Source organism: Cimex lectularius, unplaced genomic scaffold, assembly GCF_000648675.2.
Source record: "Cimex lectularius strain Harlan isolate CLEC.00 unplaced genomic scaffold, Clec_2.1 scaffold69, whole genome shotgun sequence".
Classification (NCBI taxonomy): Eukaryota; Metazoa; Arthropoda; class Insecta; order Hemiptera; family Cimicidae; genus Cimex; species Cimex lectularius.
In genome coordinates this window covers 1527405-1545152 of record NW_019392630.1, presented here as the reverse complement: position 1 = coordinate 1545152, position 17748 = coordinate 1527405, and the positions used below count along the sequence as shown (strand labels likewise).

Genomic DNA, 17748 nt, shown 5'->3' with positions numbered 1-17748 from the left:
AGATTAGAAAGATTAAATTATTTTGAGGACCATCAATGCGCTATTTTTAAAAAGATCTTTTTAAGATTAGGGCTTTTTAAGATGCTACAGCTCTTAAAGGGTGAAGTATACCTATGTCCTAAACGTCCTAATGACAATCATTCTGGTTTATCAGACCATACAGGTCGGATAGGGATACTACCATAAATACCATATACAGGGTGTGCAAGCTAATGCGCCCACCACATTTTTTTTCTTTGCGGTTCTAGATAGGAAAAAAGTATGGACTGAGACTACCCTTCATTTTTCATGTAGTTTGTTCATATAAGGTCGATGTATTTTTTTGGATCTCGGCATGAGTCGAATTCAAATTCTTAATTTTAAATGAGAACCCCCATTTTTCACATTTCTCCTTGAAACTAGATTTTTTGGCGAGAAAAGTGAGCACCGTGTTATTTAAATCGGTCTAATTGAACCGGAAGTATGATTTTTTGAAAATAGAATGCTGTTCTAGTGCTTTAGGTCGAAACCACTTTATTTTGCCTTCAACTGCAAATATTTTGAAGAGGAGTGGAAAATCAGCCAATGTAAAGAGAAAAGTCTGAAAGCTTAATAAATTTCCTGCCAAATCCCATAAACACCCTGTATATCCTCAAACCTTAATGTAGCAAGGATGTCATTTTTCTGAAGGCGCATATTGTACATTATACATAAGTATACCAATACCGCTGTTTGTTAAGACCTTTTTAACATCAAATATGGTCAGATTGCTCTGTGTGGACTGTAGGGTTATGGCAAATGTAATTTGGTTGTTACCTATTGGCCTGCATATCCCTCATTTTGAATGGAGGTGGCGAAATGACTAAACTCGTATGGCAAATCAAAACAACGAGGAATTGTAAACAAAATTGGTCAGTAAGAACCAAATTATAGGTGTCATCACAAAGGTTATCTATTTATGTATATAAGTTGATATAGCCTCTTTAAGAAAAAATGATTATGAAATAGGCTTGAAACTCGTTCAAAATGCAAATCTATTTCCAGAACATTTGCAACGGTTTAACAACGTGGGGAAGAAATTAGCCGTAGCCACGCCTGTCGGCGTTAAAGGTCAACCTGGTTAGATTCGAGATTAGAAAAAAACTCATGTGTTAAAAGCAACCGGCGCGCATTTTTTAGGCGTATTAAATAAATGCGGTCGTAACTTTTATATAAAATACATTTCCGTGGGCGTCATTCTTATATGATAAGTTACGATCCCTCCAGAAGTAAGGAGGAATACCTAAATGAACCCATTCTGTGGTGGAATTCGATTTTAGAAATCTACCCGCTTGCCCGTGAAAACTTACAGCCTGAACGTATCAGAAGTGAAAGTTGGGAATCGGCTGCCTGTCTGCGGGCCGTGTCCGTGTGAGCATTGATGACCCATCACGAACCACTATCGGCAACTACAATTTTTAACTTAGATTCAAGTGGAGTACAAGACGACAGCTATAAAAGTTTAGACAATGAGAAACATAATATATTACTGACGTCCTATATAATTATACTCCAAAAGTAATATTTATTGGTTCGAACCATCTCGATGCGTATTTGACCTAAAATCTTTTGTACTGACGATCTATTATGTAAGCTTTTATACAGATATTTTATAATTTAAGGTTATACAATACGCCTACACCTTCATACGACATTCACTATTGTTATCTGTAGTTTGTTTCTGATCATTTATGGTCTACCTATCCTCATTGTTGTAATCTACCAGGCGCGTTTCGGCTTCACACATCTTCAGTTTTTCTGCATTCAAAACATCTAGGCCATAAGAATCAACTTACAAATTCTTCACCCCTCAAACCTCTAGGCAACATCTCACGATAATGGGATGCTTAAATTGGTCGTGCGCCTTCAAAAACCAACATCCTTGATAAATTGATTAAGGTTTGAGAATAAATATTGTCGTTACGGATCATCCTAGTATCCCTACCATTACTGTATGGTCTGTCAGACAAATTTCGGAATTTTGCCATCTTCATTGTTGTATCCAAAGCTAGGATAGATAGACCAGAATGATTTGTAAAGACCAAATTGTCATTAGGACATTAAGGACATAGGTATACTTCATCCGTTAAGAGATGTTGAATCAATAGCCGTCTAGTTGCAGTACATCAATGACTCATTATTTGGCAAAAATATTTGATTATTTGACCCGGTGGCAATGTTAATTGTACGATAAAATTCTGTTAGCAGGTGTTAAGGTTTCTTCATCTTCTTTGCAGAACACACTGTTGATTAACGTGATGAGGCAGCTTCATTTTCTGCGAAATCGTCTTGTTCTTTGTTGTCCTCTACTCTTGCATGCCCTGAGGTCTTGCAGTAAGTGAGTAGTACAAGCGTTGATCAGTTGATTTCAAGTTCAGTACGTTACTAGCTGCTTAGTCCTCTTACACGATGGTGGCTCTTTCAATTGGAGTTGAAAAGATATCTAAATTACCTATTCTATACTAAGAAGTCCCTTGAGAGTATGGTTTTTATACCCTGCGAAAGGTTTTGGACTTATCAGTGGTGTGGCAGCTGCTTTTTTTGCGAGGTCTTCTGATTTTTCATTATGCATGACCTGGAATCGAGTAGAACATGCGTAGAACAATCTTTGACCGTTTGATTTCGTCTGCCTGGCTTGCCTGGATAAAAGTATTGGATTTGTGTATCCAGTTGTGATTAAATTGAGTACAGTTCTCGAGTATTTATTACCTTGTAAAATGGTCTCTGAGAAGGGTTTCCTACCATGCAGAAAGGTTTGGTTTTCTTGTCGGTGGTGTATCGGCTCTTTTCTAGCAATGCCACTAGTTCTTCGTTATCTTCTATCTCCATATATCCTGGATCTTGTGGAGAAACCATCGCTATCAGAGTTTTTTCCTTTTAAACAAGGACAAATGATTCTTTGTTTCTTTCTGTTTCAACAGAACTTAGAATCCAACAGAAGGGTGATTCTTTCTGCAAAGCAGGTTTTGCATAACTTAATAATTTTGGCCTTCCATTTCACAACATCTAAAAATTTTAGATGTACATGTTTTGATCCTTCTGCTGCTGTACTGCAGTATGTATCGATTGCTACCTTTTTTAAGGCGTTCCCTATCGCTTAGATTGTTTTGGGTCTATAAATTAGATAAAGAAGGAGAAATGAACCGATTACATAAAAACAACTTGAAGAGAGGAGTCGTTCCGTTGAAATTCCAACCAGCTAATTTAAAGGACTTACCCATTACTCTAATGTTGTTTTAACCGTGGACTTTTTATTTTAGTTTTAGTTTTTGACCTCAGAAATAAGAACACGAACTGACATTTTGATGGTAAAAACACTGGAATTTGAGGTCATCCTTCAGTGCTAAATTACAGAAAATACAGTAGTACACGACGTACAACGCCTAAACTTATCCCGGGATCGGCCAAGTTTTAAAATATCGCGGGATCACAGAACGGATAGCGTGTTAAACCTTGAATCACGCAAAGTTTGACGGATAACGGGAAGCTGGGGGTCCCCGGGGCACAAATGTACCAAAACCTGATTTTGGCATCTAGTTTGATTCAGGACAAGCCTTTATTTACCAAAAGCGTCAAATTCCTTTAAAATATTTGTCGAAAATAGTATATACATAGATATTAAAATCGTATTATTAAATAGTGATTTATCGGAAATTTAAAGAATAAATAAATAAACTATTTTAAAAAAAACAACAGAAAATAGACCAATAAATAATCGTGCAGAGTGGTTAAGTTTGCTTGCTCAAAGTTCCTTTCCGCGAAAATTTAAAGGTCAGCAGTTCGCTTATTGGGTTTTAAAATGTAAAAGTTTTTATTACTTCAAGAACTAAAATAACAGCCATAATAACAGACATATAAATAAATAACTCTACAAATGTTTTCTCACAAATATTCAAATATAAAAGATTTTGCAAAAGTTACAACATTATAACACCAACAAACATTATTAAAATTTAGTAAAGAAAGTAAGTAAAGTAGCCCATTAAAATGTAAATTAAACTCGAAGTAATTTAGTAAATATGGAACCTTCAATGATTTTGAATGTAAAAATGCTGAAAGTAATGAGGTTCCACATTTAAGGGACACGCCTTATAAAAAAAATATGTTGTTGATGGGTAGCTCCTAGTTTATTTTTTGCTACAATAAAATTTCCCACTGGATCATATGATGATATTGCATTCTGTGTTTAATGCCGATTTGGTCCTGGTTTGGCAATGCAGTAGGCCCGGGTATGGCAGAATAGAAGAGTAAGCGGTGATCATCAAGAAGGTGATGACCTTTCGTCGTTTAGCTTCAGTTTTCACACGTTGTTTCACCACAGTCGTTAAACAAGACACTCCAAGTTGCGCTTGTGAAACGTACATTAATTACACGGCTCCGAATGCCAAGTGCCTAAAGACACTTTCAGTTTCACAACGTTTGAAATTCTAATATTTATATGGTGTCGTTGTATCAAGGAGTTTTCTTTGACGCGGCAAGTCAATAAAAAGATTCTTAGAATCACTAAAATGGCTACATTTCGATAATTTAACTGTATTTGTACGAAATAAAAGGATTAAATATCTAATTAAGAATTTCGAAATGCAAGCAAATCATGGAATTCAAGTTTTAAAAAAGGGTTAGTAAATCGTAAACATTTTTACTGCACAGCTTTTTAAAACAGAAATGCTCCAAATCAAAACTCCAAAGCTAAATCCTTAAATAATATTAAACATGTTCTTATTTAAATGACACCGAGGAGAAATAACAGTTAACAGTTCGAAATATAAAGATCATAAGTTCTCCTTTAAACAAAAATGGACTGCAAAGAAAACAAAATATTTTTTAGGTAAAATGTATACATTCGCTCAAACACACATTCATAAACTATCTGGACAGATATAAATAATTTTGATGTATATACAGTCCCATTACTGTCTATATCGTACCCAATTCTGCTCAGTGATCAGACTAAAGACAAAGCAGGTCAGATCGGCGCAGTGGTCACTAGAAAAAAACCTCTGCTGGAATAAGGGGAAGAGATAAGATAAAAAACAAAGTCATTAGTGGAAAACGTATGAAAGCACGATTATTATAATGGATCTAGGCGAGTTTTGACTCAAGCACCTAAAATTTTCTTATCATCAGGAGTACAGTGTAGAACACAAAACTTCAAAAATGTAGTCTTGGAGAACGGAACAAGACGATAAAATGATAATGTACAGGTGCAAAGAATGACAATAGTGTGGAAGGAAATAGCAATATACTTTGTTCACAAACAAATCAAATACAATATCCATCAAATTCGCTGGTTAAATGTTATCATTTTTTTCAAAGTTCGTTAAAATGTTAGACTTACCAAGTCAGGTAAAAAAAAAATCACTCCTTGTCTACATTTTGTTGTCAGGATTTTTTGAAATCGAATATATTTATGTGGCATTTTGCAATTTCCAGTTGAAATCAGTTGATTGTTGGATATGCAGTTAGACGCTTTATATTAATTTTGATCGCTGTTTCAGCCAAGAACCCAGAAAAACTATTTTTTCATCATATGAAATTGATGTTGGTCAGGACAGTACGAGTTTTCACCATTATGCCAAAGCAGAAAGTTATGACGTTTTGTGTGGCTTTAAAAGCTATTTCACTCCAATAGTTTGGATTGTTTTGATCAATTTGGTTCGTCTATCGTTGGTGGTTTGGTCGGAAATCCAGCAAAACCCGTCGGGTCAGTAAGAGTTTTCACCATTAAAGTAGGGCTTTTTGACATTTCATATTCCTATACAAACTTCTTATCAGCTTACTTCACTTAGTAGTTTGGTAAATTTTGATAGTTTTGGACCGCCTCCCCTCGCTGTTTTGGTCGAAAATCCAGAAAAACTTGTTCATTTTCATCCTATCGATTTTAGTCTTTTAAGCAAGAGTTCTCACAGATACGCGAATATAAGTATTTGTGCTGTCCTAATGTTTCGAATTAATTTAAAAACTATTTACAAAAGAATTTCACCTAAAATCCTTAAACTTTCGTGTTGCCTTAAAAGGTACTTCACGACGAACTTGACCAAGTAGTTTGGTTTTTGATCATTTTCGACCGCCTATCCTACCTGTTTTGGTCGAAAATTCAGAAAAAATTAGTTCATTTTCTTCTTATGGAATAGGTTTGATAGGTTCGATAAGAATTTTCAACGTTACGCCAAAGTAGGAAGTATTGACGTTTCGTGCTGTTTTAGAAAAGTTGGGTAATGTTTTGGATTTAAATGTTGGCCAGGATATCTTCGTGTTGTGAGAGTGTTGTGTGTTTGTGTGTGAATTTCAAATATTGTGTCTGTCAATTTTCCATAATGTAGCAATTTTAAGATTACCAAAAATAACTACGTCCTTTCTATGTTTTGTAAGTCAGTAAGCACTTTTAAATTAATATATACTATTTTGTGAGATTTACTCTTGCAGTCCGCAGGGTAATTATTTTGTAGTTTGTTATTTTCCGTCCGATCATTTTGCTCTGCATATCGATTCTGTTTCGGTGAAAAACGCCAACCGAAAGTTGATTTTCAGCCAATTGAATTGATTTTTTGCTTACAGTTTAGCATTTGACTATAAGCCAAATATTTTAATGAATAAATGAAATTTATTATTCAAATTAAATCTAAATAAATTTTTAAAATCCGTTTCATACTTATTAATGGTGCTGTAAATCTGTAATCATTAAGTGATAGATTTTATATCAGTTAAATTACATAAAGTGATGAAGTTGCTGTGGAAATTTCTTCAAATATAAAGCTTTGGTCGGATGATCTCATTGATCCACGGGATTCAAGTTGGCCCGTATTTTCTGCGAGTTTGATGGGTGGAGTTGAAGTGATTTATGTAGTTGGTAGAGGCAGGATACCTTTCCTAAGTACATTTTACACGTTAGGATGGTTCTAGCAAAAAGGTTTTGATTGATTATTTGAAATTTAGTATTCAGCAGAAAGAAACTTTCTAATAACGTTTTTATTATTTTTAGCTCCGGCTCGTTCGTGAACAATTAAAATATAGGACTAAATGCAATGTGGAACAGAATTGTTACCATCGAAGGTCCGTACCAATGGAGAAAATAGAAAACAACAAAGAAAGGGCAAACGGTGGATAAATGGTATGGGTTCAGATAGAATTTTCACCATTACTCCAAAAAAGGAAATTTCAACATTTCTTTTTGTTTGAAAAATTGATTAACAAAGTACTTCAATTATTGAGTCGATCGTTTTTCCATCACTTTGTTCTGACTATTCTTATTGTTACGGTCAAGAATTCAGAAAAATAGGATGTATTCAGCTTAGGTAGTTGTTATTCGTTTTATATTTATTTAGATCGGTCAAGGTTATAAGATGAAAGATTTTGGCACAGCAGATTGCAATGCAACTGTCCTCCCTCTTATAAAATTAACCTATTTCTAATGCTATTTTTTTAAATTCCTAAAGCATTAAAATAAATGATATTTATGAAAAAAGACAATTATCCAACGGTTTTTTTTTTTTTTGGGGGGGGGGGGGGCTTTTGACATCTAGGTCATTTCAGCCCCCGTCTAAGTCAATATTCTATTTACACTTTCAAAAACTACATTCATACAAATAAATACATTCAAACAAATAAATACATCCATATAATACACTCATTCCATTTGGTCGTTGGAGTACTTGATATTCTTCCACCGACCTATACTCAAACTAATCTAGATTGGGGTCGATGGAGTACTTTTATAAATATTCCGCTATCGACCCCGAACACACACTCATACGCTCTCAACGTTCGAGGGGCGAGGATGATGTTTTATTTCACCCTCACCCCTCGCCATTCACGCTAATAAATACATGCACTCAGACAAAACATACAGACACAACACATAAGATATATTATATACAATAAAAAAAAACAATTTACCCTAAAAAGCGGAACAGGGGACTCTGAAACTCGCTACCGTGTTCGAGAACTCTTCTTAAGTCCGGCGGCATGCCTACACGCTCTCTGTATGGAGCCAAGGCATGACCCTCTTCTATTATGTGGGATACATCGAGCAACCTTTCTCTGCATAAGGGGCACCTGCGCGGGCTTTGGCCTAAAAGCAGGTGCCCATGTGTCAATGGTATGGCCAATCCTCAGTCGGGTGAGGTCGTTCCCTCGTCTCCTGCTCAGGTTTTCTGAGGGCCATCTACAGGTCGTGCTCTTGACTCGCAAGAGCCTCTCCAACGACCCCGCCCACTGATGCTGCCATCTTTCTTTTATCATATTTTTTACTGCGTGTTTAGCGTCAGATAGCCTGATCGGGATGGTCCGATCCGGAGGGTGGGCATCCCGGCTTCCGCCGCCTCGTCAGCACATTCGTTACCTTCCAGGCAGACGTGTCCGGGAATCCAGACAGCTACCACCGTTTTTCCGAGAGGCTCCAGCTCCGCATATTTCTCTAACAAGAGCACGACGAGAGGGTCCACAGAGAAACTGTCGCGTATAGCCCAGACAGCGCTCAGAGAGACGGTACATACGAGGAAGGCTGAGCCATCCCCGGTCTGCACCGCCTCGAGAGCGTGCCAAATCGCATACAGCTCTGACGTGTATACGCTGCAATGAGGGGGCAACAACCACTCCCTCGCTATACACAGCACACGCCACACCATCGCCGGTCTCAAGACCCGTCTGTAAAAATCAGACGAAAACCGGCGTTCAAGGAACTTAGCCTTGTAGAGGTATGGCGGCGTACACGATTTGGGCAAGTTCGCCAGATAGTCGCGGACGAGTACGGCCGGAAAGGTCCAGGGGGTGTCGGCCGGTTGCCCAACCGAAGCACCGGCCCTCCCTAAGGACTCACCGAAGCGAATCCCGAGGGGTCGCGTCCGCGATCGAAGCTTGTCGTAAACTACTCTGTACGGGCAGTGGAGGATCTTCGTAGCCAGGGGATGCTCCGGCTTGGCCAAGAACCTGGCCGCGTAAGACCCCCCAGATCGCAGCACAGACTGCCCAAGGGGCTGGTCCTGAACGCCCCCGAGATTGCTCTGAGACCCTGATAATAGAGCCTATCGAGCTTTCTCAAGCACGTTTTTCGGGCCGAGGAATAAACCATACATCCATAAAAGATCCTCGAAAAAAGCAGCGAGTCAAATTTTTTTAGCAGAATCTCCCTGTCCGCTCCCCACTTAAAGTGACCAACAAATCTCAACAGTGAGAGGGTTTTCCTGCTCTGGACCTCGACTTAGTCGATGTGTGCCTGCCATCTCAACTTCTCATCAAACAGGAGGCCGAGGAACCTCACCTTCTCCACGTACCTCACAGGTGTGCCCCTCAGACAGAAATGAGGGGGGCTATGGGCCCTCCTCAATCTGCAAAAGTGAACACACACCGTTTTCGAAGTGGAAAAGGTAAACCCGGTTTCCTCGGCTATGGCAGCCACATGGTTTATCGCCGACTGCATCCTACCGCCGACCTCCGCCAGATCCTTACCCGAATGGTAGAAGCAGAGGTCGTCTACAAAGAGCATTTTCTTTATCTGCGGGTGACGCCGTCAGCGTTGTTCTAATTGAATAAACATATATGACAGGTATAATAGTATCTACGTTTACAAAAAATTTAAATTAAATTAAAATTTATTATAAAAGCGATAATATTCTAAAAAGCATTTAAAAATAATAAAATTATTATTGTTACTTGTTAAGTCGTTGCAGAACATTTTGGTTTGCATATCATTGCTGTTTTTGCTTTTTACTTCTCGCCATATTCAGTGGTTGGACGATGTAATAAATAACTTGTTCGTTTTATATTTATTTAAGGTAATAAGATGGGTGAGGCAAGCTTTCTGGCATAGCGCAATCGACTGTCTTTCCGCTTATAAATTAATCTATTTCTAATGGTGTTTTGTTTTAATTCTTAAAGCATTAAAATAAATGATATTTATGAGAAGAGACCATTAACCAACGCTGTTCTAATTGAATTAACATACATGATAGGTATAATTAAGTCGTTTCAGGTCATTTTGGTCTGTTTATCCTTGCTGTTTTTGCTTTTTACTTCTCGACATCTTCATTAGTTGGTCGATGTAATAAATCACTACGTTTATAAAAAAAATTGTATATGAAAAAATAACAATATAAAAAATATATAATAAATAATAAAATTATTTTTAGATTTCTAAAGTCGGTTTTACACCCACTGCTAAAGATGGGAAAACGTCGAAACGTGGATGACAGACCAAACAGGTTTGGTCGGAAGCGGCCAAAATACAGGTTCATCACACCGCATACCTCGAGAAGGAATCTCACTGTTTTTGTTAAGTTTCTTTTTATTATTATTTCGTCACAAATCAGTAATTAATTTTATATTTCTCTACGTTCTACCGTCATAAATAAATAATGGCTTGTACGTTTATTGTTGACGAAAAGGAAAAATTTACACCGATTACCGTTCACGTTTCTACATTTCCAATAAAAATAAATAAATTTACACCCTTTGAAAAGGGGCTAAAATTGCTGACGCAGCTATCTACTGAGGTGGAAAAAAAATAGTTTTTTCCACTCGATTCGAAAAGTTTTGAAACATTATACACGACTGCGACCCCTGAGTGTTTATTTGCTTCGAACGGTTGTAAAAATGCGTTTCTTCACCGCACACCAATGCCGATCCGTCAGGCGCAATTGTCATTATCTAATTCAGAAGCCGTAGGTCGAGAGATGTTGCAAGACTCGGTTACGAGTTTCAAACCAAACACAAAGGACTCCTAACTGGGCTAAGTACAAATGCACGTTTCTGTGTCGACGGTGAAATCTTAATTTTTCTACCTGTCGGACCCCACCGAGCCGACGGTTTGTTTATTGAACGCCTTTCGGGTTACACCTTTTGAATTCCTAATGTTCAAATCATTCCATTCTTGTAATAAATCTAGTATATTTCCTTACCCGATGTCTCACCTGATGATGCAGCCTAAAAAGACATTGATTTATCGAAATTTATTGTCTATGATTTAATAATTTAGATTATATTTGTGAGATTTTATGTTTGCTGTAGTTCGTCCAAAAGTGAATAACTTAAATTTAATTTTTCTCGCGTGATGGACTCTCTCCTAGACCCGGTCGTAGGTCCGATTCCCGCTTGTGCCGCGGCCCTTTTCTCACGTAACTCTTCCCCAAAAATTCTCTCGTAAAAAAAACACTTACCCAAAGATGAATTCCTTTAGACCATATTTACCATTTTAGGCAAACCCAGTTATCGCAAATCCCTTTTTGAATCTAATCTACCTTTTTTAAAAATTGCAAATTAGCCGATTATAACTTTAAAATAACACTTCATAAAAATCCTTATATGTTTAGTTGGTTTAACTTTACATAAACCAACGAAAAAACCTAGGAAATGATAATATCTATATATAAGAATGTAAAGTAAAATTCCGGTATTTGAAAAAAAATTAATATAGAATTAACTTGACTCTTAGAAGACCATATGAAAATTAATTAGGTTTAAAATTAAATAATCTTTGCGAAAGGTATTGGTTGAGATAAAAAAGTCAGTGTCATGAGCGGGATTCGAACCCACGACCTTCGGCTAAATACGCCGCTGCTCTACCACTATCGTCACTTCGATCCTCTCGGACACCAACTCTCCATCTGAACCTACGACCGTTCGAATTTTCCCTCCTTTTTGCTATTTTTCAACTTTTTATCTCAACCAATACCTTTCATAAAGATTAATTAATTGAAAAAAGTTAATTGGTCAATCGGACCACGAATTAATGGATTTAAAATTAAAGATGATATATGAAATCTAAAAATAATTTTTTTTTTAATTTGAGTAAAAAAATGAGTTTGGTTAAACAATAGATATAAGTGTTTTTAAAAAGATAGTTCCTACACACAGCAAACTGTTTTCACCATCCAAATTTCGAGCTTATACCTCATCATCAGGTTGAAGGAGTTCTCTGGACATGAATTGCAAGACTTCGATTAGATTGAGTCTTGCAATTCATGTCGAGATATGTTGTTGTAGAACTCCTTCAAGCTGATGATGAGTTGTAGGCTCGAAATCCGAATCGTTGAAAACAACCTACTGTGAGTAGGAACTATCTTTTTAAAAAGATTGAACAACACACTCACTCCACCATTTATCTTTTCTAATANTTATTTTATTTAATGTGGTATAATTTTAAATTTTAATTGAGATAACGCTATCGTTTGTTATAGAAGCCCAATTATTTTATGTTTAAAAAAATCTAAAATTAAAAGAAAAATCCATCCTTTAACTAACTTTAATTTTATATTTAAAAAAATTCATAAGTTAAAAAAATAATCCTTTATTGTTATATTTCACTTTATATAATTGCTTAAATTATAATTGAAATTAAATAGCGCATGGTTTTCTAAGAGAGCAAATAATATGTATTTAAAAAATTCTGTAATACACAGGAATTTTACGTTACATACCATATATATATGTATATATTTCATATTATCCTCTGCGTTTTATTTAACATTTTCAAGAATTGGTTAATTTGAGGTTAGGATGACTCAATTTAACGTTGAAAAAATAAATTTGAAGTTAAAAATAGTTAATTTGAGGTTAAAAAGGATTAATTTGAAATTAAGAAGGATTAATTTGAAGTTAAAATGCGTTAGTTTGATATTTTAAAAAATCATTTGAAATTAAAAATGGTTAATTTTAAATTAAAAAAATAGAAGTAAAAAGTGTTAATTTTAAATTAAAAAAGATAAAATTGAGTTAAAAGGGTTATTTGAAAAAAGGTACAACTGAAATAGCTTACCAGCTACTCAAATAAGATTATTCCTTTCCGATATCCGTTCGGACGCGGTTACCCATCGTAAATCCCTTTTGTAATCGTGTCAAAAGGCTAATTTATCGAGTTACCACGATATTTGTGTTTTGGCCGCCGGACCAAACGCATGTGGACAATGAGTCGGGTGGCCAAAATAGTACCCATTGTTAAGATGGCGTGCCATGTTTTTCCAAGGGTATGGGATATGGGACGAGACCAATTGGACCATTGCCTCTGGATCTGAATTATATAATTTATATGTAGATAAAATACAGGGCGTCAATATGCTAGTGTTTTCTCGTTTTATCAAATAATACTCAAACTATAAAAAAGAGAAACTTTTTTTAGCACAAGCACTACTGTTTTTCTCCTCAAACCTGTGGTGACTACTGCCTTTGGTAAGGTTTTTTTTAAATATTAACCTAGTTCAATTAATTGCACACAATTTTTTCGAAATGAAAAATTTGTGTCACAGGCGGGATTCGAACCTACGACTTTCGCTAAACATGCCCGGTGAAGACACGGTAGTTCAAGTTGTAGAGCAGCGGCGTGTTTAGCCGAACATCGTGGGTTCGAATCCCGCATGTGACACAAATTTTTCATTTGAAAATTTTTTGTATAATTAATTGAGTAATTGTATAATAAAGCATAAGTTGATAAAAGTAATTAAAAAGTTAGTATTAACCAAGCTGTTTGATAACTTACGAAAGTAAAATATCTTAAATAAAGGTTTTATTGGCTTTTACTTTTATTTATTTATCTATTGATACCATTTTTGTTATATTACTACTTCTCTATTACGATTTGTTACTATACAATAAAAACATTAATAAAACTCGTCTGAGTAATGAAAAATAACTTCAAGGAATAATTGTTATTATTCACCTAGCGAGGAAAATAAACAGATTTTCAAAAGCTATAGTGCAAAAGCAAACTCCTGGTAACAGCTGTATCAGCCATTTTTCAAGCTTAATTATGGTCAAACAAATTTTGCTCAAGTAACATTTGTTTTGTAAATAAACTGATTGTTTATTCTGAAATATTAATAAATATTCAAATGTTTGTACGTATTTCTTTGATTCTACCGAATTTTAATTAAAACTAACAGCAAATTCATTATTTGGGCTGGGAAAATAGTAGCTGAAGTTAGAGCAATGAGCCAGGGAAGAAGTAAAACATGAGCAAAAAATTAACATAGCAAATTAACAGAGTAAAAAATCTTCTTGAAATAATATTCAAACTTTAAGAAATACATAAAACTTACAACAGTGAATATTACTGCATGGATAGTTTTGCTTACCTGTTCCCCTACTCTCTTCAATGTCGAAGATAAGACTAGGTTGCCCATTTTCAGTCTCACACAGTCCTGGAAATGAACGAAAATATTTTATTAAATTGTACACTTTTTAAATTTGATTTTTATAAGATCTACCGACTATGCTGTGGGGGTGCAAGCAATAGTGTACTTGTATTGTACATATAAACAAAATAAAGAATAAGAACTAAAAAGTGGAGAAGCTACTCATTGAAAAAAAAAAAAATGATTAGAAGCAGTGTGTGGTGTTTAGTGACGTTAGTTACTGATTATTTGAAGATCGTGAGATACGGTCTGGTGTGACGTAAGTTTTAGAAAAACATTTTCTTTATCGTGCCAACGTTTCGATCTTTATTGAGATCATCTTCAGGGCTCAAAGTGTTTGTTTTCCGTGTAGATGTGTCATTCTTTTCTGTCATGTTGAGAGTGCCAAGAATGAGACATCTACACGGAAAACAAACACTTTGAGCCCTGAAGATGATCTCAATAAAGATCGAAACGTTGGCACGAAAAAGAATATGTTTTTCTAAAATCTACGTCACACCAGACCGTATCTCACGATCTTCAAATAATCATTAGAAGGAATATTTAAAGAAAAACATGTTATTGCGTGTTGAGCATCTTGCATGGATTTTTTAATGGATGATTCTTATAATTATTGGTATTCGACAAACCGGCGATAAATAACGTTGAAGAATCGACTCCATTGACTGTTTAACCCATTAAAATGAAATGAAAGTAAAAATTGTACTAAGTAATTATAAATGAACTTGAAGAATGATTATGGATTAAAAGATGTCTGTTTTGGGTTTTTTTCAGTGTCCTCTATTCGAGGATTGGTGAATATAGCAATCAATGAAAACCGGTCCGAGAATCGGTTCAAAATCGGGCCTTCTTTTTCGAAACGACTGTAGTTCAAACATAATTAATTTTACGAAGTTTGATTCGTTGTCGTGGGAACAATTAAGAACAGGACGGATAACGTATGGGCACCATTGAGGAGGCGTGATGAAAAGGCGTCTCACGAGGAAAGAAAGAAGGTCAAATATTTTCACGCTCGACGAGCCGCGTGGGGTTTTTCGCTAAATGGCCGAGCCCGACGGCTGAGAAACGTATTAGTGCAATAATGTACCGGGTCATCTGGTCTCTATCCCATCCGGAAGGAAAAGTTCGAAAGTCCGTTCACGTCTGACGAATATTACAAAACGGGTTCTGAAACGGATCATCGAAACCAGACGAAAATCGCAGTACATACAACACACTGAACGTCATGCGTATGTATGCAAATGAAATAAAACAACAATTAACAAAAAACTTATTTATGCATGTTTGAAGGTTTTTCACTTAGAAACATACTCTCAAATTATAAGGACAAGTTAAATCCATTATATTTCGTGGTCCGATTGAGCAAATTACTTCTTTCAAATAATTAATCTTTTTATGTAAGATCAATATCAATATCTCACTGGCATTCTCAACACGACACACAAGAATGACACATCTGCACAGAAAACAAACATTTTGAGTAAGTACAGATACATTAATTGAATTTACAATTTCCGGCATTGTATAAATTCATTTTTTTCCATATCCTAGAGTATTTGTAAAATTTGAACAATGTTTATAAATCCCAGGCACTGAAGTTGATCTCCAAATAATCGTTGGTTCACGGTCACTAAACACCACACATTTTTGTGTAAGATTTTTGGTTGGAATGAAAAAGTTAGTGTCACGAGCGGGATTCGAACCCACGACCTTCGGCTAAATACGCCGCCGATCTACCACTTTTTTAATTTTTCTAAAGATTGTCATATGTAGGTAGGAACTGGGTTTACTGGAAAAATTCGTATTTTCGGTGGAGCTAGGTGACCGAGTGGTTGGCGTTCTGGGTTCGAATCCTTGTATAGCCCATGGAATTTTAATAGAATGGTTCGGAAAAAAAGTATTGTAAATGTTTCTGGTTCATCGTCCGCGACACTCTGTGGGTACTTGGTCGTTGAACAGTCCTGTATGGCAGGAATTTCTTTACTTTTATACTCTTGGATAATGAAACGCGTTAGGAGAATATGAGATACTCACAGAAAGACAGAAGGTAGCTTAGGTATGTTGAAAAATAATTAATGAACTCATCTGTAGTAAAATAGCGGACAGTGCAGGACTACTCGAGTGGATTGCCAGAGTTAATACCAGGGAAAAAATTGTGTCTTGTCTGGGTCCCAGGGTCATTGTTAGATATGATAAATATCGATTTTTGTTTTACATTGAGCCATATCAGTTGTAATTAATTAAGGTTTTTATTTGAGATAAAAAAGTTAATGGCACGAGCGGGATTCGAACCCACGATCTTCGGCTTGATACGCCGCTGCTTTACCACTTGAGCTATCGTGACCTCGATCCACTCGGACACTAACTTCCCATCTCAACCCTACCTTTTGAATTTTCCCTCCTTTTGGCCATTTTTCAAATGTCGTGTAATCGGATTGGATTCTCGACGATAAATGAAATGGCCACGGAGAGCTTTAGTGAAGTATACTTCATTCCAAATCATTAAATTCACTAATTCCATCCGATAATATAATTCACATCCACCCCTTTATCACTGTCCGCTACCTTAGAGGACCCTAAAGTCTAAATTTTAACAATTTGTGGGATTTTTTTAAGGCATCGCCCTTTGGGACTAGAAATGTAAATTAGTTTTTTTAATGGGATTTTCATACGGGATTTGCGGGTGGTTAACAGCATGGATAGAAAGGCCAAAATGTTAGGAAATTTTTGGAAACTTCAAACTTCTCAGTGGCTTTCACAATTTAGCTGCAGCGGATGCACGTTGATTTATCCGAGATTATTATAAGATTCATCGTTAGGAAACTAGTAAAACTGACGAACCCAGTGAAGAAGTAACAAGTCTGCACACAGGTCTATTGATAGTCTTCGAGAAAGTTCTGTCAAGCCCATAAACCGTTTAATTCTTCAGTGTGTATTAAACATGAAATTATAACTGATATGTCCACTAATTTCGTGGTCCGCTTGACCAATTAATATATTATAATTAATTAAGGTTTTTTGCGAGATAAAAAATTATCTTGCATCTTATTGTGGAGACTTGTTCCATCTTCACTGAGTTCATCAGATTTTACTAGTTTCCTAACGACGAATTTTATAATAATCTCGGATAAATCAACTTGCATCCGCTGCAGCTACATTGTGAAAGTCACTCAGAAGTTTGAAGTTTCCAAAAATTTCCTAACATTTTGGACTTCCTATCCGTGCTGTTAACCACCCGCAAATCCCGTAAAGAAATCCCACAAAAAAACTAATTTACTTACATTTCTAGTCCCAAAGGACGATGCCTTAAAAAAATCCCACAAATTGTTAAAATTTAGACTTTAGGGTACTCTAAGGCAGCGGACAGTGATAAAGGGGTGGATGTGAATTATATTATCGGAGGGTTTCTCTGTGGTAAATAAGCCGTATCGGATATTTACGACGTTTGGTGAGCCGTCGCAGAGGAGGTTGCTTTATTTAAATCGGCTTGTATTTAAGTACTTAACTTCTTGTTCTGGTACTTGGTCTCTGTAGCGCTCCTTGTTGTAGGGGGCCGTAATTCATTATTAAGTACGCTAAACGACTTCAAGTATGACAAACGTGCACT

General features: G+C 36.1%; 1 protein-coding gene across 6 annotated transcripts in view; it reads right to left on the bottom strand.

Moving 5' to 3' along the window:
• LOC106670380 (cadherin-99C) overlaps nt 1-17748 on the bottom strand; it is a 401762-nt gene that overhangs the window by 75268 nt on the left and 308746 nt on the right. For all 6 annotated transcript variants that reach the window (XM_024227116.1, XM_014400658.2, XM_024227175.1 and 3 more), the window contains one exon: nt 14082-14147. In XM_024227116.1, coding sequence (XP_024082884.1) covers nt 14082-14147 — 66 coding nt within the window. The remainder of the gene's footprint in view (nt 1-14081; nt 14148-17748) is intronic.